Source organism: Perkinsus marinus (assembly GCF_000006405.1).
Source record: "Perkinsus marinus ATCC 50983 genomic scaffold scf_1104296969090, whole genome shotgun sequence".
Taxonomy (NCBI): Eukaryota; Perkinsozoa; order Perkinsida; family Perkinsidae; genus Perkinsus; species Perkinsus marinus.
In genome coordinates, this window is record NW_003202922.1 from 383,336 (window position 1) to 407,138 (window position 23,803).

General features: G+C 51.1%; 8 protein-coding genes across 8 annotated transcripts; 3 read left to right on the forward strand and 5 right to left on the reverse strand.

Moving 5' to 3' along the window:
* Window positions 1-791: 791 nt before the first annotated feature.
* Window positions 792-3,260, reverse strand: Pmar_PMAR002952 (deoxycytidylate deaminase, putative; the record flags this gene model as incomplete). Its single annotated transcript, XM_002768118.1, has 12 exons — window positions 792-920; window positions 1,431-1,548; window positions 1,590-1,667; window positions 1,714-1,818; window positions 1,875-1,915; window positions 2,047-2,136; window positions 2,220-2,325; window positions 2,375-2,453; window positions 2,497-2,554; window positions 2,600-2,686; window positions 3,002-3,053; window positions 3,106-3,260. The coding sequence occupies 12 exons, from the start codon at window positions 3,258-3,260 to the stop codon at window positions 792-794; spliced, it is 1,098 nt and encodes a 365-aa protein (XP_002768164.1).
* A 208-nt stretch (window positions 3,261-3,468) lies between these two features.
* Pmar_PMAR002953 (hypothetical protein) lies at window positions 3,469-6,256 on the reverse strand (the record flags this gene model as incomplete). Its single annotated transcript, XM_002768119.1, has 13 exons — window positions 3,469-3,941; window positions 3,988-4,044; window positions 4,089-4,246; window positions 4,291-4,392; window positions 4,437-4,602; window positions 4,654-4,747; window positions 4,807-4,930; window positions 4,980-5,034; window positions 5,088-5,388; window positions 5,436-5,597; window positions 5,649-5,827; window positions 5,881-6,191; window positions 6,237-6,256. 13 exons carry the CDS (start codon window positions 6,254-6,256, stop codon window positions 3,913-3,915), a joined length of 1,758 nt encoding a protein of 585 aa, XP_002768165.1. The 3' UTR covers window positions 3,469-3,912.
* An 847-nt stretch (window positions 6,257-7,103) lies between these two features.
* Window positions 7,104-8,831, reverse strand: Pmar_PMAR002954 (pre-mRNA-splicing factor SF2, putative; the record flags this gene model as incomplete). The annotated part of the gene is made up of 10 exons (XM_002768120.1): window positions 7,104-7,287; window positions 7,362-7,626; window positions 7,674-7,754; window positions 7,800-7,861; window positions 7,909-8,078; window positions 8,132-8,214; window positions 8,260-8,341; window positions 8,390-8,483; window positions 8,530-8,691; window positions 8,736-8,831. The coding sequence occupies 9 exons, from the start codon at window positions 8,829-8,831 to the stop codon at window positions 7,392-7,394; spliced, it is 1,065 nt and encodes a 354-aa protein (XP_002768166.1). The 3' UTR covers window positions 7,104-7,287; window positions 7,362-7,391.
* A 350-nt stretch (window positions 8,832-9,181) lies between these two features.
* On the reverse strand, window positions 9,182-11,408 carry Pmar_PMAR002955 (Nucleolysin TIAR, putative; the record flags this gene model as incomplete). Its single annotated transcript, XM_002768121.1, has 13 exons — window positions 9,182-9,478; window positions 9,530-9,609; window positions 9,656-9,781; window positions 9,832-9,947; window positions 9,992-10,106; window positions 10,160-10,214; window positions 10,259-10,335; window positions 10,384-10,429; window positions 10,478-10,583; window positions 10,630-10,791; window positions 10,841-11,041; window positions 11,093-11,336; window positions 11,380-11,408. 13 exons carry the CDS (start codon window positions 11,406-11,408, stop codon window positions 9,411-9,413), a joined length of 1,425 nt encoding a protein of 474 aa, XP_002768167.1. The 3' UTR covers window positions 9,182-9,410.
* Window positions 11,409-12,408: 1,000 nt separating this feature from the next.
* Window positions 12,409-15,076, forward strand: Pmar_PMAR002956 (conserved hypothetical protein; the record flags this gene model as incomplete). The annotated part of the gene is made up of 8 exons (XM_002768122.1): window positions 12,409-13,011; window positions 13,069-13,182; window positions 13,231-13,290; window positions 13,338-13,427; window positions 13,473-13,605; window positions 13,659-13,765; window positions 13,815-14,481; window positions 14,985-15,076. The coding sequence occupies 8 exons, from the start codon at window positions 12,409-12,411 to the stop codon at window positions 15,074-15,076; spliced, it is 1,866 nt and encodes a 621-aa protein (XP_002768168.1).
* Window positions 15,077-15,135: 59 nt separating this feature from the next.
* Window positions 15,136-20,859, forward strand: Pmar_PMAR002957 (conserved hypothetical protein; the record flags this gene model as incomplete). The annotated part of the gene is made up of 19 exons (XM_002768123.1): window positions 15,136-15,204; window positions 15,447-16,452; window positions 16,497-16,844; window positions 16,961-17,071; window positions 17,116-17,208; window positions 17,250-17,343; window positions 17,393-17,866; window positions 18,038-18,123; window positions 18,165-18,311; window positions 18,350-18,444; window positions 18,491-18,585; window positions 18,631-18,807; window positions 18,891-18,998; window positions 19,050-19,145; window positions 19,196-19,286; window positions 19,337-19,966; window positions 20,211-20,292; window positions 20,339-20,433; window positions 20,476-20,859. 19 exons carry the CDS (start codon window positions 15,136-15,138, stop codon window positions 20,857-20,859), a joined length of 4,281 nt encoding a protein of 1,426 aa, XP_002768169.1.
* A 151-nt stretch (window positions 20,860-21,010) lies between these two features.
* Pmar_PMAR002958 (26S proteasome regulatory subunit, putative) lies at window positions 21,011-22,505 on the forward strand (the record flags this gene model as incomplete). Its single annotated transcript, XM_002768124.1, has 4 exons — window positions 21,011-21,943; window positions 21,991-22,115; window positions 22,167-22,343; window positions 22,391-22,505. The coding sequence occupies 4 exons, from the start codon at window positions 21,011-21,013 to the stop codon at window positions 22,503-22,505; spliced, it is 1,350 nt and encodes a 449-aa protein (XP_002768170.1).
* Window positions 22,506-22,851: 346 nt separating this feature from the next.
* Pmar_PMAR002959 (ribosomal protein L1P, putative) lies at window positions 22,852-23,772 on the reverse strand (the record flags this gene model as incomplete). Its single annotated transcript, XM_002768125.1, has 4 exons — window positions 22,852-22,970; window positions 23,015-23,399; window positions 23,442-23,573; window positions 23,614-23,772. 4 exons carry the CDS (start codon window positions 23,770-23,772, stop codon window positions 22,852-22,854), a joined length of 795 nt encoding a protein of 264 aa, XP_002768171.1.
* Window positions 23,773-23,803: the final 31 nt, after the last annotated feature.

The window sequence follows — 23,803 nt, forward strand, 5'->3', positions numbered from 1 at the left end:
ATAGCCCCAGGAAAGGCAGCTCCCTGATGAAGCCTGTGAGAGCAACGACATCAGTAATATGGCACGCCACATAAAGCACTACGCCCTCTTCCCCTCGAGCTCCGCCAAGGCCCAATCGATCGATCTCACCACACGCCTGTGCGCCACAAGCAGCCTCCTTAAGCACTCCTGCAGTAACTCGTCTCCATCAGCTGAGAGGCTGTGACTCGATTGTACGGAAGGATGGAATGACGTCGGATCCATATTATGCCAGAATAATTCCGTGTGAGAAAATATGCACATGGTCAACCACATGTGTCGCCGATGATATGAAACTTGTGAGGAAATTTCGGGAAATTCTCATTGGTTTCTGTACATTTTCACCCCACTTCGTATATATGTAGATCTCTATGATAAGCGAGGAAATTTCCGAGCTCAGTTGAAGAAAGCGAACATATATTCCAACACCGGAATAGCTACACTGTATATCACTGCGAACCCACTAAGGCGTAACATACAATCGTTAGAGACCCCTCACAGCACAAACGGGAGCCTCCCTATGTGATCGTTGATATCGCACGGGTTCATGCCTTGGCAGCTCGTTAGGGCGCAGTGGAAGCCAAACTGACGACAATGCTTCTGTTTCGTTTTAGGAGCCTCACCAATTCAAAAAAACCGTTGGGCCATCTACAAAGGATCGACGGGGACGTTCTAATTCAAAAACTCGACCGCAGCCTCGCTCCGCGTGAGCCATGAGCAAAATCGCAGTGATGTGGAATTGATAACATAACTCAACATAAAAACTGAGTTATTCACTTCGTATTATTCAACTCATTCTGGCCCTTATACTCAACAACCAGCTCGTCCCGTTTAAGTTTCATCGGCACCATCGATATACCAGCCAGGGAGAACATCAACCTTCCAGCTTGCATAGACGGCGACTGACGAGAACAGTGTCGGAAAATATATTTGCTCTCCTCAGCTTAGCTCAGGAATTTCCACACTGATTAAAGGAGTTCATATACGAATGAAAAAGCTTCCCGAAATTTCCTCAGAATTTTCATACTGTCACCAACACATGTGGTGGACCATGTGCATATTTTCCCACACTGGATAAGAGTGAACCCTTCAATGAGTCGCTCACAAATTCAGTGCTTCGAGTCACGGAATCATCGAGTGACCTATCATGTCCTCGGATTCGAATTTCTCACATGCCTAGGAGCACATTCTTCAATCAGTTTCCCATGTGAATGATTCTCCCATTCTTATCAAACCCTGGGGAACATTATTTTTCGAGACCCGAGCACAGTCTGTGATAATACCACTCCCTCAGTACATCCTCAAGTGCCCCGTCCTCGAGCTCATCAGCTACATATGCCACCCGACGTATGCCGCTTTGGACCTGGAGCGATGAGCATCCACTGATGGGCTCACACTGAGAGGAGATCTACTATGAATTTGGCACATTCGCAACATGGGAAGGCCGTCGCGTATATCCGGCAGTCTCGGACGGAATGCTGATTCTTATTCATAATGGCGTTGATAGTTGCATGACACATATACATGTGCCTGCCGGGAATCGAACCCGGGTGCCGCGATATGACATCTACTTCTCCTGAGCTTTATCCTCATGATGAGAGGCCCATGGCAGATCCTTATCTGCTATTCCTCGGGGCATCCCGTTGTATCTACCACCACACTTCATTTAACACCACTCATTCACCAGCTGCTCACCCGACAGCAACTATCCTGTTCTGGTCATTGACTATGACGACCCCTCCTCTACTCTCACGATCCTTACTACGCATGGCCGTTAGAAAAGCGACCGACATGAAGTAACTGCCACTATAATCTACGACTCAGTGGAGCTTTTCGAATACCACAACTCGTATTACTCGTCCCACTGGAGGTAGTCCGATCGAGGCGCACTGCTGCCCTGAGGATCACAAGACATTTAACTGCTGAGAATTGGGTTGAAAAACTGCTACAAGCCACTCAGCTTTCCCACCCCACCCTTCCGATGTGACAACAAGACACCCACACAGCTAAGCACAACCTGATGAATACCTTCGAGAAAAGCTGTAGTGATATAACAGTAATCTGACAATCAGTTTCAATGGTGTTTCTGCTCAGTCGGAAGTGCTTTTCAAATTGTACCTGCGTCCATCAAATCGTAACAAGGAAAATATATTCCGTTACCAAGTCCTATGCAAATTCTTCTTCCTGAGTGTTACGGATACCCGCTTCCCTCTAGACACTCTATGTTTGCATCCCTCTGGTACTATCTCAGCATTGAGAGTCGGGATCGATAGAATAACTCGCCAGCCATCAGCTGCGTCCGCCCATCTGAGGAACGCCGGTGCTGCACTTGGCAACTGCATAAGTAGAATCTTACAGGTCGAATCCAGTAGCTGTGAATTTACTATGAACTTCAACCGAGTCATCTTCCAGCGCTGCCAGCAACTGCGGGTCCTCTGAGACGACACTACACTGACAGTCCTCATCATGGGATCCCACCTGTGTATACCTTGACCTTCTCCTCATCGTCAAACCAGCTGTACTGCTTCACCGTCCTCTATACGAGCACTCTTCCAGTTAGTCGTGTACTATGCAGTATTACCTTTTTCATCACATTCCTAGGCTCAGGCGACAGCGATCGTGCAATCAACTCGGGCTGGCCACCGGTGATCAGACCCGGACCGGTCACCTGCAACACCCAAGCATAACAACAGAGAGCACAACCGAGACCAGCGTGGGAAAATATGCACCTGGTCAACCACATATGTTGGTGATAATATGGAAATGCTGAGGAACGTTTCCGAGTTTATCGTAGACTCCTGTACATTTCTACCCGAATTCGCACATAAAGTTCTATATTTAGGGAGTAAACTCCTAATCTCAGCTGAGGGAAGCGAGCATATATTCTGAGTCAGAATATATCAGTTCGGGGTTACAAACCCGAACCCGAACTATCAGAATATGTCAGAATTTCTGACACCGCCCGAAACTCTTCACCACTCACAACTTTAGCATCCGGAGGAACGTGGAAATCTCGAGAGTGCGCGTAGTAATATCTGAACAACACAACGCTACACGACTGGACCGATCAGCAGCTGATAAACTTACGATTTATCACCCTTTTCGGTCAAGGACTTCCTGAGCTTGCTATCTAACCGTTTCATAGCGTCGCTCTCCTCACTGCTCATACTGCTGCTGCTATTCCCCACTGGCACAGCCTTGTACGGCGACTCACTCTCCGGAGATGATGATGATGATGACATTACTCTACTACTGCTTTCTTGATGACCACAATCCACTTGCACGTGAGAACAGCGATAAGGCTAGAGTGGACCAAGTAGCGTCCACGATGGACAGGGGAAAAGGACAATGCAAACTGCAATCAAATCGTCTTGGAAACCTCCTCGTCGGATTCACAATATACTACACAACAAAGATTACTACAGAAACTCTTTTGTTATTGAGATTTTTAAATACTACTACCTCCTACAGCACTCGAATAGCAATAAATAACGATCAATCATTACTCCCCACACAGGCAACGAAACGGAAGACCGATGATGCTATCACTGATTTGTGACGAGCACCAGCGATACAACTACAACTACTTAGCAAAAATCAAAATCCTATCGGTAGCACAAACCGATATCAAGATTGTCATAAAGTCAATGGAGAGCACTCTCCAACACAATGATGAATCACAACATCATCGAACCTCGATAAGCTAACGAGCTACTAACGAGGCATGCCGCCCGCACTTCCTACATTACGGCGGCGAGTACAGACACATAGCAAACCATGGGTCCACACGAGGAAGATACAGATGATGATAATAATGATAGTTCGAAATCAATAGTTGAGAATAAGCCAGACTACATCCTTCTACCCAGAGTGTGGTCTTGATTATCATCTCGATTACTGTAGCGGGCTATTGCCGTTAGTAGCTGAGCGAACAGTCTCCAGCCCATGCAGATCTACGGATCAACTCACCAGTCGAGCTCAGGTCACTTCCATTAGTCCCCGTCATAGAATCCGTCCCAGAAAACCCTGAAGGCAGCTGACATCACAAAACTCCATACGCAAGGTCTTACCGGCACCCTGGGGAGTGTAAAGCTGTGGCGCAGACCCTTGCTGTTGTTGTTGATGCTGATATACAGCGGGATGCCCCATTGACCTCTGCTGCTGTTGATTCTGTAGTAGATGATGATAGCCATGAGCAGGGGACATCACTCCACCAGGTGGAACGTACCTATTAGCAGTTCGATAGTCAAAAACTCTTCAGCTGAATCTTACCCGCTGTTCTGTTGTTGAACCACTGGACTGTTGTTGGTATAAGCATTATTGCCAGTCCCAACGCTACCATTCCCCTGGTTAAGCCCGTTGTTAGAGCCGTACCTGCACCCGAGCACTTACAAAAGAGCACATCTTGTCCGTAGTACCCAGTAAGAGGTGATTGATGATGATGAAGATTATGACCACCACCAGCAGCAGCAGCAGAGCCCTGCATGCCGTAAGCATTACCATAGTGCGTGTTTGCCATATAGTGCTGCTGCTGCTGTTGTGGTGGTGGTGGAGGAGCAGTTGCCATACCCCATCCTCCGGTACCTAGGCGTCCACATAACTACACACAGCACTGCATCAACAGCTGCTGCTTACCCCGACCACTTCCGGGCATATATTGCCGCACTATCCCCCCCTGCATGAATTTACTAGGACCAGTACCTTCCCTAGTAGAAGGCTTCACCTCAACCTATGCACACGATGCATGATGCAAAACAGCACAACACAACGCCTTCTATATCAGCCCACCCATTTGCCGTCAATGGTATTGCCTTGGCCGTCCATGCCACCCTGTATAGCCGCCTGGGCCTCAGCTGGCGTCTGGAAAGTTACATACCCAAAACCACGAGAGCGACCACTGGTGCGATCAACTCTGCTCGAAAACAATACACCACAGAGTACTGGAGTAAGTCCCTTCCTACTTGACGATGCAATCAGTGATGACTCCATATCTCACGAAGTGCTGCCTGAGCCTTTCTGAAGAGATGATGAATCATCACGAGCCCTCCCAGACGCCGGCCAGTCCTCACCCCGATCGACCGTTGCAGGCAGCCCTCCACAGAAGACTTTACATGGGTTATCCTGCGGCAGCAGACCACCATTGCCGAGTCCAGCCGCCCCAATGGGTCCGAACCCTCCCATAGGGGTCTGGCCAACACCTCCTCCTCCACCAGGCATCATATGCTGCATCACCCCCACAACCGAATTAACGCCAGGATTCACCGGCTGCCGTAGAGCCGCCTGCGCTCGTATTTCCTCCTGCGACACGGCTCGTTTTACATCAACCGTCTTGTCCAGTAATATGTGCGAGTTGGGATACGATAAACACGACTGAAGACAACAGCAATGCCGATCACCCAAACGAACGTCTTACTCACTTCCAGGTCTTTCACATTGACAAAAGTGATGAACCCAAAACCGCGACTGCGGCCTGTGAGCTTATCCATCATCACCACGCTCTCCTCCAATGGACCAAACTGGCTGAAATAGTTCCACAAAGTTTGTCGGTCTACCAAACTCGGCAAGCCACCAATGAAAAGCTGCAATGAAAGGAACTCTTCGTTCATGACAGATCACAACGACTTGCTTACCTTTCTCTCCGTTACATTAGGATTGAGCGCATTGCTAATGTTGTTCATATTAGGGCGACCAATATTGTCCCCTGCTGTATAGTCCCTCATGCCAACCATGAAATTCTGCATTCCACCACCTTGCTGCGCCAACACCCCAAAGTCTTGCTGCTGTAACTGCTTCCCGTTACCACCACCAACTACAACGACAAGACGCATCACGGCGCTCGCTCCCTATCCAGCCTAGGCTTACGGGATGCCGCAACTGCCGCCGCCTGATGCATTGCCATTGCCTGTTGCTGACGGTCATGATGTAACATAGCGTTAGACTGGTGCCTTACTACACCAACGGACGTACCAAACTCGGGTATACTCGTAATGCCAGAGGCCACTGTGGGAGCCATCATAGTGTTATTCCCAGCTGCCAACGGGGTCGCTCTAGAGCTAGTTGAGGACATCTCGGGGGTGTTAGCGGCAGTACTAGAACCATTAGTAGCAGAGTAGTAGCCTTGAGCACTCTTTTGCGAGCGGGTTACTGCTAGTTCAGGAGTGGGAGGATTATAGCTGAAAATGATAGTCACTACTTATACCATAAATAACAACACTTACTCATTTCTTGGAGTTGTCATACTTAAATTTGATATTACTGCTGTTACTCTGTTATTGTTAGTACTATATAAGCTTTACGGCGATTCTAGTGATCAATACAAACGAAGATGTAACTGCTGCTGTTGCTGCTGTCTACGAGATTGCCTAGAGCTGGACTAACCTAAGGAGGTAAGCCAAGACAGATGAGCGCAATCAAACTGACACAGACAACGGCTTCCCTCTTTTGAAGCACTCAACGCAAATCCAATGTACAACACAGTGGGAATGGACAAAAGTCCTGCAAGGTGTAGTTGACACCGACGGTGGGGTAGTTGAATAGGACGACGGCGAGGAACCTAACAAAGAATAATTTATGTCCGATGTGCTCCAAAAAACGCGACGATGAATATCAAAGCCTGCTGTGCTCACTGTGGGAGAGTACGCACATGTTCAACTACTCGTGTTGGTGACAATATGCAAATTCCGATAAAACGTAGGAAAATTCTCATTGGTTTCTATACACTTCTACCCAAATTCGCAAGTGAACTTGTATAATTAGTGAGGAAACTACAGGTCTCAGCTGAGGAAGGCGAACATATATTCCTCCAACACTATTTATGCCACAGCCTGGCACCCGAGGTCTACTACTCCAAGGAGCTGATGCCCACTACCATCACTGTTCAGTTGATAGCTACTAAGTCGTCACTTTCACGAGGAAGACCAGGCAAGGACGAGACGATAACGGCAATGGCTGAACTACTTCCATGTGGTATCATGCTTCCACTCCCACAGCGTTGAGGAAATGCAAGATTGCAAGATTACTGATCTCTCATCCCCTATGTGATTGATAAACCTTCCTTTACTTAACACTAATACTAAACGTACTCTACGTAAAATAACCCCAACGATAGCGACAAGCAAACGCCTATCGCCATCGACGGGACACAGCGAAAGGGACAATACCATAGTCGCATCACCGACAATCACCACAGTAGCGATCAGCCACTAGCGAGAGTATATCAAATACAGCTACTCTATCATTATGGAGAAAGCCACTCCTCGAGATACCTCCCTAAAACAGGCTTTCATCATCGACAGTGACGAAGGCGTTCAATTTCCGAGCCCCCACAAGCCGCTACTTCTTACCAAAAATAATGTACAAAGGCTTTCATAGCGCTAATAAGGGCTGGCCCTATACTGAGGAGGTTGACCATAACCCTGTTGTTGAGGGTAGCCTCCATAACCAGCTGCAGGAGGAGGTGGAGCCGCCGGTCCATAGCCACCACCCCCCACGCTCTGTCGAGAAGCACCACCATAAGCTGAGGAGCCATAACCACCATATTGCCCAGAGCCAGCCTGCTGCTGCTGCATCATAGGCTGTTGTTGATATGCACTGCCACTGTACATGGGCCTAACAGCACGACTAACACACAGGGGCTGAGCCATCACTGAGGTTACGGTTGGGGCGAACGGTAGCCTCCAGTCTGATATGAGGGAGGTCTTTGGCCGTATCCACCAGCATCTCCACCACCAAATGACCTACGACGACGACGAGTGTGATGGTTATATCGAAAGCCCTGTTACCCCATGGGGCGGCCCTTCCCCTTCCCACGAGACCCTTCACGTCGAGCATGTTTGACCTCAACCTATATCAGAACAACACTGCGATACCTTCACTGCGCCACAAAATTACATGTTTATCATCAATGACGTTTGCATCGCCGCCAGCAATAGCCGCATTAGCGTCAGCCGGCGATGAGTAGATAACGTAACCAAAGCCCCTATGACGCCCGGTCTCACGGTCGTACATCACCAGGGCTTCAGCCACTGTACCATATCGAGAAAAGTGATCATGCAAACGTGCTGAAGAAACAACCCATGACCGAACCACTCACAAACTGCATCAGAAAAACTACCTTGGTCACAGCTATTGGGCAAGCCACCAACGAAGACCTTACACGGGTTGTCGCTGCCCTCACTGGGACCTCCTCTGCTGTACCTATCGATCCAACCATACTTCAGAGATAGATGGTATGACCCTTACCCAAAGTCGCCACTGCCTTTGCCTCCACTATAGCCTCCCTTACCCCCATACTCCCCCTTTCCTCCACTGTAGCCCTTACCACCTGAGGGACTTCATACTGCCCCACACAAGCAGGCCCTCACCACAGTACCTCCTTTCCCCCCATGCGATGGGGGATCCTGAGAGGCCCTCTTCACGTCAACAGTCTTCTCCAATAGAACATGCGGCCCGCTGGCCAGACAAGTCTGATACATCAGCCATCAACATAACCAACACAAGGAGCCCTCCTACCTCCATGTCGGTCAGCTGGCTATAGACAACGAAACCAAATCCTCGGGATCGCCCTGTGTTGCGGTCGTACATGACCATCGTGTGCTCCACAGGGCCGAACTGCGAGAAGTAGCTGTCCATATGCTGCTTCTCACAGGCGCCCGGCAATCCACCAATGAACAACTACGAAAAAAGCATCCTTCCTAGCGGAGCGAAGCATTCTCTACCTTGCGGTCATCAGACTCCCTAGACCTCCCAGACCCGCCACCAGAGACGTAATTGCCACCCTGCTGAGGTGGAGCTGTTGGCGGCACCCTGTCCATATTGGGGTAGGAGGAAGCTGACGGAACTCCACTAGTATTCATAAGAATAGAAGGGCGCCTACGAGGAGAGCTGGGAAGCCGTATATAACACAACATAGAGGCGCAACACGTGAGACGGTTGGTGCTTCAACGAGATGCATGATCTGAGGAAGCCACACACAGAGATACACTCACTCCTACTTTTACCTCCACCACACTGCGAACTTGAGAGCTACTGCTGTCTAGGACGAGACGGATCACATAATGTACCGATTACAAGGGCTACTATTCTAACGGCGACAACGACCAACATACTCGATCATTCCTCTCGATACCACAACACAACCAAATCATACGGCCTAGCCTTCTTCGAAGAACTATTTCTATCCCACAAAGATAGTAGGGAAAAAGGGAATATAGCGTTAGGAAGAGTCCATCATACGGTGGTCACCTCCAACACTACTATTAGCAACTTCGCAGACCTCAAGAGCAGCAGCTACTCGATACCATTACCACAGAGTATCAGACATCACGGTGAAGAAAGGCCCTTCATTGTTATTTTACGTGAGCTGCTGCTGCTGCTGCTGTTGCTGACACGACTTAGTACGGGCTGGCTCGCGAAGGACCACCATACGAGCCACCATAACGAGGTGGTTGCGAGGTATTATCTACACGAACAGGCACCCCCGTACAGTCCTCTGCTATTCCCACTGCCCTACATCCTCCCATTGGGGGCCGTCGCTGCTCTTGACGTTGATACCCCATACCACCGTAGCCGCCACCCTGCTGCATACCATACCTGAGGTCAGCCTAATAGACCCATGAAAGATCACCAAGCACCTCACCCCTGCTGTTGTGGTGGAGGCATCCCATACTGTGGCTGCTGGTACATACCCATCGGTCGTTGCTGCTGTTGCTGCTGGAAATAGGCATTGGATGCCGCCCTGCTAGCTTGCATCGTAGCTTGGTAACTACTGCTGACCAAATCGACGGTCATGACTAATACCACACCATGCCCTACTCGTCTGACCCTCTATTAAACCGTCCATGATCGCCATATCCACCGCCACTGCCGTACTCATTATACCCGCCGAACGACTGTCGTGGAGCCTCCCTCGTTGTGTGCTTCACATCAACCTGTCGACATTACTCCTACAAACTTTCCCCTCTAAAGCTATTACCCATTTTCCATCGATGACGTTGTTGGCCGAGTTGCTGATAGCGGCCTCAGCAGCAGCCAGATCCTCGTATGTGATGTAGCCGAAGCCCCTAGACTGGCCTGTCATCCTATCAGTACTGAAACCACCAAGGAAATGATGAATCAATGGAGGAGTTCCTATTAAGCCTACATCACTGTACAGTCGACCAAGTTGCCATACTGGATGAAGAAATCTCTAAGTACATCTGAACCAACAAGCTGCAATCCGAACAACACCGCTACGACCTACCACTGGTGACCTCACGTGGAAGGCCGCCCACGAACAGTTTATTAGGGTTCTGGTCTCGATGACCTCCCTTGCCCTTCCTGAAGAGAGTGACCAGTCATAGTCTTAAGGCACGCATCACAACCAACCCTGAGCTGTAGTCATCATAGCTCCTCGGTGCTCCACTTCCCTTCCCTGAAAGCCATACCACTCCATACACACTTCACGAGTCCCATGCCCTACCTGCTGACCGCCTCTCATTGGCCGTAGAAGTACCATCATCATTGATAGATCGTCGAACCTCCACAGTCTTCCCCATAATCACATGAGGAGCTGCAGCCACACACCCCTGATCGAGAATCCCATAACCTCGCCAACCATGCTGACATCCTTACTAGCATCTGCTCTTTAGTCTCAAACGTGACGAAGCCAAAGCCCCGACTCCGGCCCGTGAACCGGTCCATCATCACCACTGAGTCCTCTACTGGCCCGAACTGGCTGAAGTACTCATCCAACGCGGGCTTGTCAGCTTCCCGAGGGAGACCCCCGACGAAAACCTAACCAGATAGATAGCAACAGTAATGAACCAAGTCAAGTAGGAAGGACCTTCTTAGTATCATCCCCTCTCCTAGGTGGTCCATCATAACGAGGAGCTACTGGTGCTGGGTTGTGTCCCATTGGAGGTGCCGACGTGAGCTCCTGCTGAATAGCTGCTGCCGATGCAACGGCAGTAGCAGCCGCTACGTCCATAGGCGATGCTGGGGGCTCCTGTCGAGGGGTAGCTGGCGGTAAAGGAACTGGAACAGCCTACCACATCACGACTCCAAGAGGGACACTGTCACCGACTCGGGAACTCACCTGTGGCTTCTCCTCTGCTGCTCCCTCAATGGAGTTCTCCACCGGTGTCTCCTCAGTAGTCGGAGCAGTTCCCTCCGGTGCGGTAGGAGTAGCAGCCTCCGATGCTTCCGTGCTAGGCTCAGCCGGGATCGCCTCCGTCGGTGCTTCTACTGGTGTAGCTCCAGCGGCCGGGGCAGCCTCTGGGGTTGCCTCGGCTGGGCTTTCACTACTCGGCTCTGCCACAGGAGCATCAGCCACTGGCGCCCTGAAGACCACAATCCTTGGAAAAGCTATGAGACTTTTCCTACTCAGTGGTAGCGGATGATTGCTGGTCCATAACGGGAATAAAAAGGGGGAGGTTGATAACCGGCTTGGTGAACTACGAGGATGCATATCGATCAGCTTCCCAGCAACACAACGACTATGGACGATCGAGACTGATGGCATGAGCTACGACGACATGTACGAACGCCCAATGGCTCAAGAACGTATCCCCGCAAGGGCTCCAACTGGACCTATTCTGTATCTTCCATACTGAGCCACAAGATACCCCCCTCCCCGGTGTACGAAGCCTGCCCTCGTATGAGCAATGCATCACTTCACTGTCGAAGCTACCTGTGAGGGGTGCGGTCAGGTTCCTTAACGTAGGCTGGTTGGGCTTCACCGGCAATACTGATTTAATATTACCAAGTCGGATTACTACCAGTACGGTCGATGTATGCCCCACCCTCTGGGGTCTAGCGACCTACGGCTCTACCAATTTCTGTGGGAGCGCTTGTCAAAAGGGCCCAGTGACCAGTAGCCTCGGGGAGTTCACCTACGACCACGTGAATCTGCGATAGAGACGGACCTACTTAGGCTGGGAGGGCGACCTGATGGTGCTGACGATCTGAGAATGGAGTGGTACTTATTTAGGCTACCCACTATGCAGGTGGTCGAATGCAGCCCTGCCCACCCCACCTCCGCCAACACGGCTTGGTACCCGATACCCGAGGATAGTGCTCATATACAGAACGCTTCACCATCCATCCCTCCATCGCTCTCAGTAACCAGCAACAATCGGATGAGCCTCATGAGCTTCGCTCCGCCCAGATGAAAAATTGCACGAAAAGTGCAGCAAAAGTCCGCACGAAAAATTGTAAAAGCGCGTCTCCCGAGTTGAGGGACGGGAAGTCGCGGCGTAGGGATGGATGTGATGCTGGTGCTGCTGCAGTTGTTGTCTCTACTCACGACTACTTGACTTCTCTTCATCGGGGATTGTACAATCATCGATGTCAGCAACGTCGATTCCGGCATCAGCAGACGCAGGACCTTCGGAGGGGCTGGTGGAGGGTGATATGACCCCACCGACCCTACCTAGGATAGCGGACATTTCTGAGGCCTCTGCATTGGCCGCTCAGTTCGTTATAAAGCACCAACAACAACAGCAGGAGGCCGCCGCCGCCGCCGCCAAGAAAGCAACCTCAGCGGCAGAGACCAACAGTGCATCTGCTACTGGCACTACCGTTGGCAACGACTCTAATTCTCGTGGTTCGGTTGTGGGCGATAACGCCTCGCCCTCTACAGAGGCCCCTTCCTCTACCACTGTTGAGCCAGCTGAGCTGCTGGATAGCGAACTGTCGTCCTTTGTTGAACGGGTAGCTTTAACTGAGGAGGATCATCATGTTCACAATCACATACTAGGGTCAATATTGTCGGTCGCACGAAGTAACCTAGATATTGAGGCCACTATAGAGACCTTTGGGTCGGCGGCTAGCAGGCTCTCCGAGAAAAGCAGTGATATCGATGCGACGATAATATGTCGGTTTGCAGCGTTGAAAAAACGCTTTGGCGCCGCAGGGGACGAGAAGAGTCTGTGTTCAGCAGCCGTTATGGGTTTGGGAAAAGCGATTAGCAAATTTGAAAAGGAAGCGCCAGGTGTCGGCTTGAGGGTCGTGCAGGTGATATCTTAGGGTTCCCGGAGGAAGATTCAAATCATGTCCGATTTGTGCCATCAGGTTATTCCCTCTGCCAAGGTTCCGATTGTGGTGCTGTCATGGATAGGGCCCAACGGCAACGTACAGATTGTGGATGTGAGTATCAATAATCAGCTCCCTCTACATAACACTGCGGTAAGCTCCCATCACGTGTACCAGGAAGAGCACTGCCTCTTTTTATAGTTACTACGGAACTATGTGGAGATGGACAAACGTGTCCAAATCCTGGCGCTCTGTGTGAAGGTAGGACCTAGGGTCTGTTACTGTTCCTCAGTGGTGACTCTTCTCAGCGGTGGGCCAAACTATGTGGAATTAGTGACGCTAAGCAGGGTAACCTCAGTAGCTACAGTTGGACCTTGCTCTGCATATATTTTCTACAAGTAGTCATATTACCATCACTACTGCTAGCTATTCCCCTTGCATAGGTGCGCTCCAAAGGCGCTATTCTGCCGTCTTTACAGGCAATGGCGGCTAAGAGGCGTCAAGGGGAGCAGGTGAAGCACTATTCGTGTCCTATAAGTGGTCGTGTTTTTAACGTCGACTTTGTAGACAGATTCGGTAAGCATCATAACCTTCCCAGTGCGGTGAAACGGTACACTCCTTCTCCTCAGAGGCCACTACGGGAGATGACGCTTTCAAAGCAGCGGACACCCCACCATCAGAGCTTCTGCGCGATTTTTTCGTGTTCTATGACAGAGACTATAAGTGGGGTTCTGAGGTTAGTGCTGCAGCGCTTGACGATAGGAGAGGCTTGGTATCGTGATCAGGTGGTGTCCATTCGAGTGGGGGAGAGGCGAAGCATAGATGACTATCTTCATCTGCCGAGGCGGGATGCCGAGAGTAACGTTCTTATAGAGGATCCTCTGGACCTCAATCGGAACCTCAATTGTGTGTTGGACTATGAGGGCCGTATACGCCTCCGTCGAGCGTTTGCACTGTTCGCGGCCAAGGTGGCTGATGCGACGATGGAGGAGTTGTTGGTCCAAGCCAAGACACTAACAAGGATGAGAACGGGGCCAACGGCAGCGGTGATGGCAGCGAAGCATGCCCAGAGTGCTACTATGAGTGGTCCCCATGACGCCAGAGGTCATCCGGGTCTTACTGGTCCAACCTTGCAACAGCATACGGCAACTGTGTCGTCGCAACCGCAGGCTCGCCCTCGAACAATGGAGTATATGCGGTCGGGCCAAAACACAAGTCCAGAATACCAACCACGGCGAGGCCCAGGGCCAGGACCCATGGTGCAAGGGCAAATGGGTGCCGCTGGACCAGCAGGGTATAATATGGTGGGTCTCGGAGGACAGGGGGAAATTAGAGCGCCACCTAACCTGTTGTTGAGCCCTGTGAAGGACGGGCCTGGGGCGACTAGTGGAGTCGAAGGAATTAGAGGCGTAAGGATTCAGCAACAGCAGCAGCAACAGCAAGCGTATAACGGTGGGAGTGAAGTGAACAAGGGTGGTCCTTATTATCAGTATGGTCAGCAGCAAAAGGAGGCGAGCGTCGGCGCCGCCGCCGCCGTTCAGAGTTATATTATGCCCCCGCTGGGTTACTACTTAGAATTGCAAACTGATGGTCATAATTGGGAGATTGTCGACCGATGGTGATGACGACTAGCATGTGGGAGAGGAGATGACTGCTGCTATTACTACAACTACAACATTACGACGAGGGCTCGTGTTCTCTATGGAGTATTTTTCATCTTCTTCAGCAGCAATCCTGAATGATGAAGTTATCTAACTTTTATAGGGAACATTATCGCTATATAGGCCTCGTTAGTGCGACGCTAACTCTCCTCTTTGTGCCGTTGTTAGTGATGATGATGGTATTGCCTCCTGGCCCTACCTCCTCGCTCACTGATCTTGAAGACCGCCGCAACACGCCTATCTCAATCGTTTGTTGGTCGTCGTCGTCGTCGTGATCTTGGCATCCTTTTGTAGCTTCTAGTCCCATCTTGCTATTGTGTGTTGCGGTGGCGGCTATCCCAGCTATCATCGTCATATTGCTGATGGCCTTCACTAATCGGCAGTAGATGTTGTTGATGTATGACTCGCCCTATCGTCATCATAGTCTATCACTTCTCTTGTTGTGATGCCACAACAAGCGGAGGCCGCCGCCCTCTTGGTATTCCTTTCTACCTTCACAGCGGCTGCCACCACAGTAGACGATGATGATGGAGATTACGTCATCTATCCATTCAGTGGTCTCGGTGGTGGCTTCACTCTCACGATCTCATCACTAAACGTCTTGTGTTGTACCAATGCGAGTGGGGAAGTACATCCTTATGATGCTTCAGTGTAGCCTTCAAGTGTCTTCTTCGACCTACGACTCACAGGAGCTCTCTCTAGTGCATGGTGAGTGACCTCTTGAGCGAGGCCTCCAACATAGTGATGAGTGTTCAGGCTATGAGCTCTAGCAAGTTTAAACGGAGTCGGGCGAAAACGCATATTTGCGACATTTGTTGGGGAGATGAAGATGAGTGTCTCTGTCACAAGTCGGCTGAGGAGCGCCAGGCCCATGTCGCAAGCTTGCATTCGATTGTGAGTGGTAAGGTTTCGATGAAAAAGACTAAGACAAGTAGCGTACTGGGCGCGGCGGCTACTACCACTGAAAGCAGCGCTAATGAGGTCATCGAAACAGCTATACGGTGCATCACCCATGATCGAGATGCTTCTAATGTCGATTGGAGTAACTTCATAAGAACCTCCAAGTACACGCCGCTAACCTTCCTACCACTCAACCTGTGGTATCAATTTCACCTCTTTGCGAACATCTATTTCCTCGCCGCGGCAGCTCTACAGTGCATACCATCAATCAGCGACTCTGGAGGCCAGCCCTTGTTGCTCCTACCACTCATCTTCGTCTTGGCTGTGGCCGCCATGCGAGATCTGGCTGAGGACATACAGCGACACAAAAGTGACAATAAGGAAAACGGCAGGAAAGTCATTCGTGTTATGCAGCAGCCAGACGCTCTTGGCATGTACACAGAGGAGGTCACTTGGGCTGACCTTGGCCTTGGCGATATCGTCAAGGTCAAACGGGGTGAGGGGTTCCCCGCTGACTTAGTGATGCTGAGCTCTGAGGACGAATCGGGAATGGCTTACGTTGAGACCATGAATCTTGATGGGGAGACCAACCTCAAGCCTAAGATGTGCAATGTGGACCTTATGAACGACATTAACGATGAAAAAGATGCTGCTAACTTCATGGCTGCTCTCACCTACGAGAGGCCCAACACTAATCTGTATAAATTCGATGGCGAGATGACGACCAAGGGGAAGACGTACCCGCTGACTGTAGATCAGTTCTTGCTAAGGGGCTCGACCTTACAGACTACTGCTTATATATACGGCATTGTGGTCTACTGTGGTGATCAAACTAGGATCTTCAGGAACTCTGCCGACACGGGTACTTGGTAGCTTTCAGACTGTTACGAATTGCCGGTGGTGTAGGTACTGGTCGCGACAAGTTGACGAAGCTGATGGCAACCTATAACCACCACGTTATTACACTCTTCATCCTGCAAGCTCTAATCTGTATAACCGCCGCAGTCGCCAATGCTGTCTATACCACTACTGAGGACGACTGGTGCCGTGCCCTTCACCGAGAAGGCCAGTTGAGTGGCTCTATCAGGTATCTCGATGTCAACGCCCACGAGGGTAAGGATGGTGGGGAAGTGGCCCTCGATGCGTTGAAGGTTGTTGGCACTCTTCTACTACAGTTCACTTACTTCGTCCCCATATCACTACTGGTAATAGGCTTCCTCCTTGTTTCTGACTGGATTCTCTTGGCGCTCTCAGGTGACGTTGGAAATTGTCAAGTTCTTCCAAGCCAAGTTCATTAACGAGGACAAGAACATGGTCTCTGGAGGCAAGCACGCCCTTTATCAACACTGGGGCTCTGCCCCTTACCTCAGGTCTGGGGGCAACAGCCAATAGCTCAACACTAGGAGAAGAGTTGGGTTCGGTTACTCACATTTTCAGCGACAAGACTGGCACTTTGACGCAGAATCTCATGTTGTTCACGAGTAATACCGTTTCTACCTACCCCTGGACATGTATGACCATCTAGGTGCGTGTGCTATCGGCACTGGCGGCTCGGAGTCACCGCTTCTAGTGCGGCAGTCACAACAACAGGGAGAGCCTATGGGAGATACCAAACCACGTAGGCCCCTACAGTTTCTAGGCACCTATCGGGCTCGGCAGATGCCGCACCCCGTGACCATCATGTTGGCACTGATTTCGACATAGACCTTTTCAAGAGGATCGCACATTCTAGCTCTGGTGTAGTGCGGCAGAGGTGAGCTATAGCCACAGTAGAGGATGAATGGAAACTCCCTTCTGGCCAGGTTCGTGGACTTCCTTATTTGCCTGTCTGTGTGCCACTCTGTGTTGATAAAGGCTGATGATGATGACGAGGAGCAAGAGGAGGAGGAGGCGTCTGGACGAGGAGCTGTAGACGGTGCTCATGTCCATTCTGATAAGCTGTACTCGGGACCTCATCACTGTTCGGTTCGTTGGATATTATTGTTACCTAGATACGATGCCTCTTCCCCGGACGAGTTGGCCCTAGTGGCCGGGGCACGCGAGTTGGGCATGGAGTTTGCAGAGCGACCCACTGTGAACAGTGTTAGAGTCAACCTTAAAACCGACTTCGCCAAAGAAGTAGTTCTAATCTCGTTTCCCGTTCCCGTGACGAGCCTTTTTCAGTTGATGGGAGTCGACGCCAACTACCTGGATTTCGAGCTCCTAGAAGTCATAGAGTTTGACAACGACCGAAAACGCATGAGTGTCCTCGTGAAGGAGAAGGAGCCGGCCAATAAGTATCATTACGTGATACCATAACTCTCCCTAATTTGTTTGATCACAGTCCCCATGCTGCGGATCGTCGCCATGTCCAAGACCGGGTAGCGGCCAAGCCTCTCGGGCAGAAAGTTAGAGAGGTAGACTGGGCATGGCCTCGATTGGAATATGCTATGATTGTCTCCTCAGAGTTGCCCTCATCCGCGCACTCTCCTCCTCATCAAGGGCGCGGACTCCTCTATGCTGGATGTCGCAGTGCCGCTCTCGAAACACGAAGGTACTTCCCGCTCGGGGTTTGTGGTCCTCACTATGTGGCAGATGCTGAGCTTTCGGAGACGTTGGGCACTCTAGCGGCTAATGGTTTGCGGACCTTGGTCTATGGTGCGAGGGATCTCACAGAAGATCAAGACTTCGTTATCAAGTCGGTGGAGTCCGCGAGGGCCCTCAGGAATCGACTCGCTGTAGGTGGCGAGAGTCCTACTCTGCAGCTCGAGGCAAGATAGGGGATGATAAGAAGAAGGCCGTACATGAGTGCATGTTGAGGATGGAAACCAACGTGGAGTTGGTGGGCAGTACTGGTATAGAGGACAAGCTGCAGGTAAGTGGTCGAGGAGGTAGGGGTGAAGGACCTGTGCTGTGGTCAGGACCAAGTGCCTGAGGTCATAAAGGAACTGCACTCCGCGGGCATAAAACTGTGGGTGCTCACTGGTGACAAGATAGAGACGGCTATCAACATTGGGTGGGGTCCTGATGGTGACCGCGACCAATGACGATCCTCCGCCAGATACAGCAGCAACCTCCTCACAAACGATGTCTACAATCAGATTATTGATTCTACCTCTACTAGGGACATCAGCGCGGCCTTGTGCGCTCTTAGCAATCTCATTGACTCTAAGTTGACCACACGAGCCGCCACTCTGGATTGGGACAACGAGGCGGAGGCTAAGTTGGAGAAGGAGGGGTATATCGCCCATTCTGAAGTGGACCCGGAGGACGTCGCCCTTGATGAAGTGGAGGACGAGGAGGACGTCGCCCTTGATGAAGTGGAGGACGAGAGGACGTCATGGCTAGAGAGGAACCGGAAATGGCGAGTTTCCGGCAAGTGGCCATCACGGTGTCAGGGGATGCCTTGGCGGTTATTCTGAGGCATAGGTAGGACACGATGTTGAGGAGGAGAAGGTTGGCTATTGGAAAGTTTCTTAGAGTTTTGCGACTCAAGTTTTTCCGTCTAGCGCTCACACACTGTGTCACCGTTATAGCCTGTCGAGTGTCACCAAAGCAGAAGGCGGATGTTGTGAAGTATCCCTGCCCAGTGTATCAGCTAGAGGCTCGTATGCTCCTCATCTCAGGTGGAGTGGAAGCTACCTGCCAGCCAACACTATGTTATCGATCGGGGATGGGGCCAACGACGTGGGCATGATTGTCGTTGCGGACGTTGGAGTAAGGGTGCAAGGAATCTTTATAGTGAGTAGCAGGATATCTTGCATCAGGTCGGTCTCAACGGCAAAGAGGGAGCTCAGGCGGCCCGCTCAGCTGACTACGCAATACCAGAGTTCAGATTCCTCCGGCGCCTCCTTTTCCTGCATGGTCGGGAGGCGGTACGGAAGAACTCAATTTTCGTCTACTACACGGTTTACAAGAACGTTGCATTCTCTTTGCCCACCTTCTTATTGGGCTTCTATTCCTTCTTCTCGGGGACTAACCTCTATGACCCCATCCTCAAGCAAGTGTATAACGTCCTCTACACGGTCTTCCCAGTGCTTCTTCACGGCGTCTTCGATCGAGACATGCCGGTCTCGGTCCTGGCTAGATGCGCCTTCCTGTACAAGTTCGGTCACCGTACCTTCGGCAACTTCGTCCTTGCTCGTTGGTTATTCGGGGCCCTCTGGACGGCTCTATGGTGCCTGATTCCTCCACTGTTGGTGCTCTATCCTGAGTCCTACCATTGGGACGGCAATACGAGCCCTTCTGACCACCAGGTTGGTCTGCTGGTCTTCTTCGCCATGGTCCTTATATGCAACATCACCATGTATAAGTTCACTAACGTGTGGTTTTGGTTCATCCATGGTGGCATATGGTTTGGCATATTCCTCTTCCTCATCTGCTGGGCTGCTGGCTCTGTAAGTTTTCCCCGTCTACCACTCGACGACCGGATCCAACTCGTGCAGTGTTGGGATATATATTCGCTCCTCTCGACTGAGCTGGGGAGTCTACACATCACTTTGGGTAGAAATGTACAGAAACCAGCAAAAACTCCTCGAAATTTTCTCAGAACTTTCATATTGTAACCAACACATGCAGTTGACCATGTGCATATTCTCCCACAGTGAGCTCCTGTTTAAGGCCTGCACCCCGACTTTTCAGATATTCGGTGACCGGTTCGACGGCTCCTTCCTGAACACCCTCCTCACCCCTCCCGCCATCGGCTCTCTTATGCTCAGTTGTGGTGAGTCTTTATAGTGCATCGTTTTCTTCCGAGGTTCCATGTATAGGAATGAGCCTGATGCCTCTGGTCCTCCAACACCAGTACTACGGTCTGTTCTTCCCGTCCAACTCTCGCGTGGTCAAGGAACGCTTGCAGCTCGGGGTAAGATGATCAGCACTTGCCGTGGCAGTGTGTTATTCGCAGGCGCGGAAATTGGTCGCTGTGAAAAAGGATGAGGAGCAGCCAGAGTGGCAACCCGGTGGTCGCGAGGGCCCGAGAGGCAGCAGGGGCAGCCTCCTCCGCAAGACGAGGACCAGGAAGTCGCTCATGTACACCTCGATACAGGGAGCGCCGCCGCCGAAAGCGCTACAGTCTATGGGGGGATATGGCTTCACTGAGAATAGCAGTGTGGACAGGATCGGGAGGTCTGTTGGTCCAACGTTGGTCACGTGTGGAGGCCATCCTCGCCGTAGGTACTCTGTGGTGGAAAGCACCAGCAACCGTCCCCGTGCTTCACTACGGACAAATCGAGCATCGAAGCGCAACAGCCACCTCGTTACGCTGTCGGCCGGTGGCATTCAGAAGTAGAAATAGAGTTGTTTGCGGTGGAGTGCTTCTGCACTCAACTACCTTGTGTATACCATGCTTACGTTCATGCTGTGTAAATAGTGATGTCATCGAACCTTGACATTGTTCTGTGTTATGCGGGAGGATTCATAAGTAGTCAGTAGCAGTATCCATGCCTGATAGTGAGGAGAGTCGGAGTATACTGCGCAGATGGGCCCACCGTATACTCGCCATATTACCATCTGGGGTGAAGTGGAATGATCTCCCGGCCAAGACGCGGCGACTCATCCTTCTCGCTGTAGCACTTGGTGCGGTTGCCATCGTCACGAGAGCTCGAAGGCGCCGACTGGGGATCTCCAATGCCGCAGCCAAGCCTGAGAACATCAGCTTATCCGCATTCCTCAAGGCCTGCGAGGACGGCCTTGTAGCTTCGGTGAAGGTCTCTCCAGGAGGCATCATACAATCCATCGGCTCTAGCGGGGTTGTTCAGTTGACTCGGCTGGTGCCGGGCTCACAAAGCCACGTTTTCAGGACCATCGCTACCTACTGCAAAGACTACAGCTACTTCGTCCCTTCTGCTACTGGGCAGTCTATTTTCTTCCGAGCATTGCAACAAATAGGTATACCATTGGCCCTGGTGTACCTCTGGTACCGACTTCTTATGAAAATTCTCCACAAGGACGAGTCGCATGATTTTGGTGGGGATCGACGGTCCCGAATACCGAAGACTACTTTCAATGATGTCGTCAGTCCTACAGCGTCAACAGAATTGAGGGAAGTTGTCGAGTACTTGAACAATCCCCGAGCTTTCTCTCGTCACGGTGCACGCCCCATCAAAGGCGTTCTCCTCTACGGCCCCAGTGGTACAGGAAAGACCCTACTAGCCAGGGCAGTGGCCGGAACAGCTCACGCTGCATTTCTCTCAACTAGTGGGAGTGAATTCATAGACACCTACGTCGGTCGGGGTAGTGCACGAGTCCGGGCTCTCTTCAATCAAGCTAGGGCGTTGGCGCCTTGTGTGGTGTTCATCGATGAGATTGATGCACTTGGTGCTCGCGGTGCTGGTGACTCCCGTTCTGGTGGTGGTCATGAGGAGTATGTACAGGTGGGCAGCTTCTGAGGTGCTTCTACCTTTTATTTGTGCTTCTTTAGACGTTGAACCAATTGCTTGTTGAACTGGATGGTGTTTGCAATCATGATGGAGTGGTGGTATTAGCAGCGAGTAATCGGCATGCAGCGATCGATCGAGCTCTACTCAGGCCTGGCCGCTTCGACAGGTGAGTCTGGATCACTAGGCTTGCCCCCGATAGTGCTGTCCTTTCATGTAGACATGTATTTTTGAACTTGCCGACCCCGGCTGAGCGATGGGAAATAATTCGAATACACTCGCGTGAAGTTCGATTCGAGCAGAACGTGGACATCCGAGTCCTCGCACAGGCCACGGAGGGCTTCACCGGAGCTGACTTGGCTAACCTAGTCAATGAGTCGATATACCTTTCACTGAGGTGATGGTCGCTGAGTACAATGTGACCTTCTTGAATACTCCTTTCAGGACCGGCGGCAATGGTCTCGTACGGGAATGTGATCTGCGCTCGGCCTTGACGAAGTGCAAACGACTCGTTCAAGACCGAGAAGAACGTCCGTCGGGTAACACAATGGTGAATTGATTGACCAGACCGGCCGATTGGGCGTCATCATTTCTCAGCTTCCCCGCCTCGGACACGCAACTTATACCCTATGAATTTCTACTCAGTCACCTCATAGTAGTTTGTATAGTTTCCGATATGATGAACATGTTGCGTAGTCGTGGACAGTGCGAAAAGCCATGGGCGCCCACATGTATAAGTACATGACATATGTTATATTAGCATCAATCGAGTGCTGCGGATAATGATCGCACGTTGCCAGTGAGTCATTCATAATAGCAACCGGTTGGCCCCCCTGCAAGGTTGCCTGTGACTCGCAACAGAACAGTCTATCGTATACAGAAACACACTGTCACAGGAACATGTCCTATCGGAAGTAGCCAGCGCTTGACGGCATCATGCTCTCTGTCTCAATATGTATCCTAGGGGCATTCGGACAGCTTATGGATGCAGCCTTGAAGTACGGCAGGTCCAATACTCGTGCCCCTGAAAATAACATCAGCAGTGCTGTGCTGCTGACTGTCAATTACTTTCATCGCCGCCGCCTGATAAAGAGGATATCCCTCCCATCAACTTCGGCAACATGGTAGTGAGCTTCGCCAATTCTCCTGTCTTCCGGACGACGGCCGCATTATCACCTGCCTCCTTCGGCCTGTTCCGAAGGAGCTCTTTAATCTGCCGTATCACATACCCCACGAGAAGGCTGAACGATCTAGTCCGTACGAAGAATCGCATGTTCTCCAGGATCTGGTCATTGGACATGTTAGTCTTTCCGAGGTCCACTCGGATGTGGCCCTCTCCTTCGGCACGATACTCCACTTGACTGCCCGACTTTGCGTCAATCACAGCCTGCTTCAAATTCTGGACGACAGTACCGTTACGGGCGTTCGGCATGAGTCTCTTCGGACCCAAAATCTGTGATAATAGAGATGTCGGAAATAACAGAGTAGAATCTACCTTAGCCAATTTGACAACCTGCGGGATAACCTGCGGAAGAGCGATGACTTTATCGAACGGAAGCCAGCCACGTTCAATTTTGTTTAGTGGCTCACTGAGACCAGCGTAATCTGCCCCGGCTTCCAGCATCTCCTGAAACGACTCATCGAAGAGGTCGACTACGTTCCCCTACACTGGCCATGTAGTCAGGACAAAGGGCCAGGACTCGTATCTCAGTCTGAAGCCCATGAGGCAGCTGGACGACGCCTCGAACGGACTGCCTCGTCAGGTCCACTCGAATGCTGCAGTCGAGAGTGACGACTTCCTTGCTCGCGAGGGACTCACTCAACATCAAAGGTGATTCGACTGACGATATCAGTGTC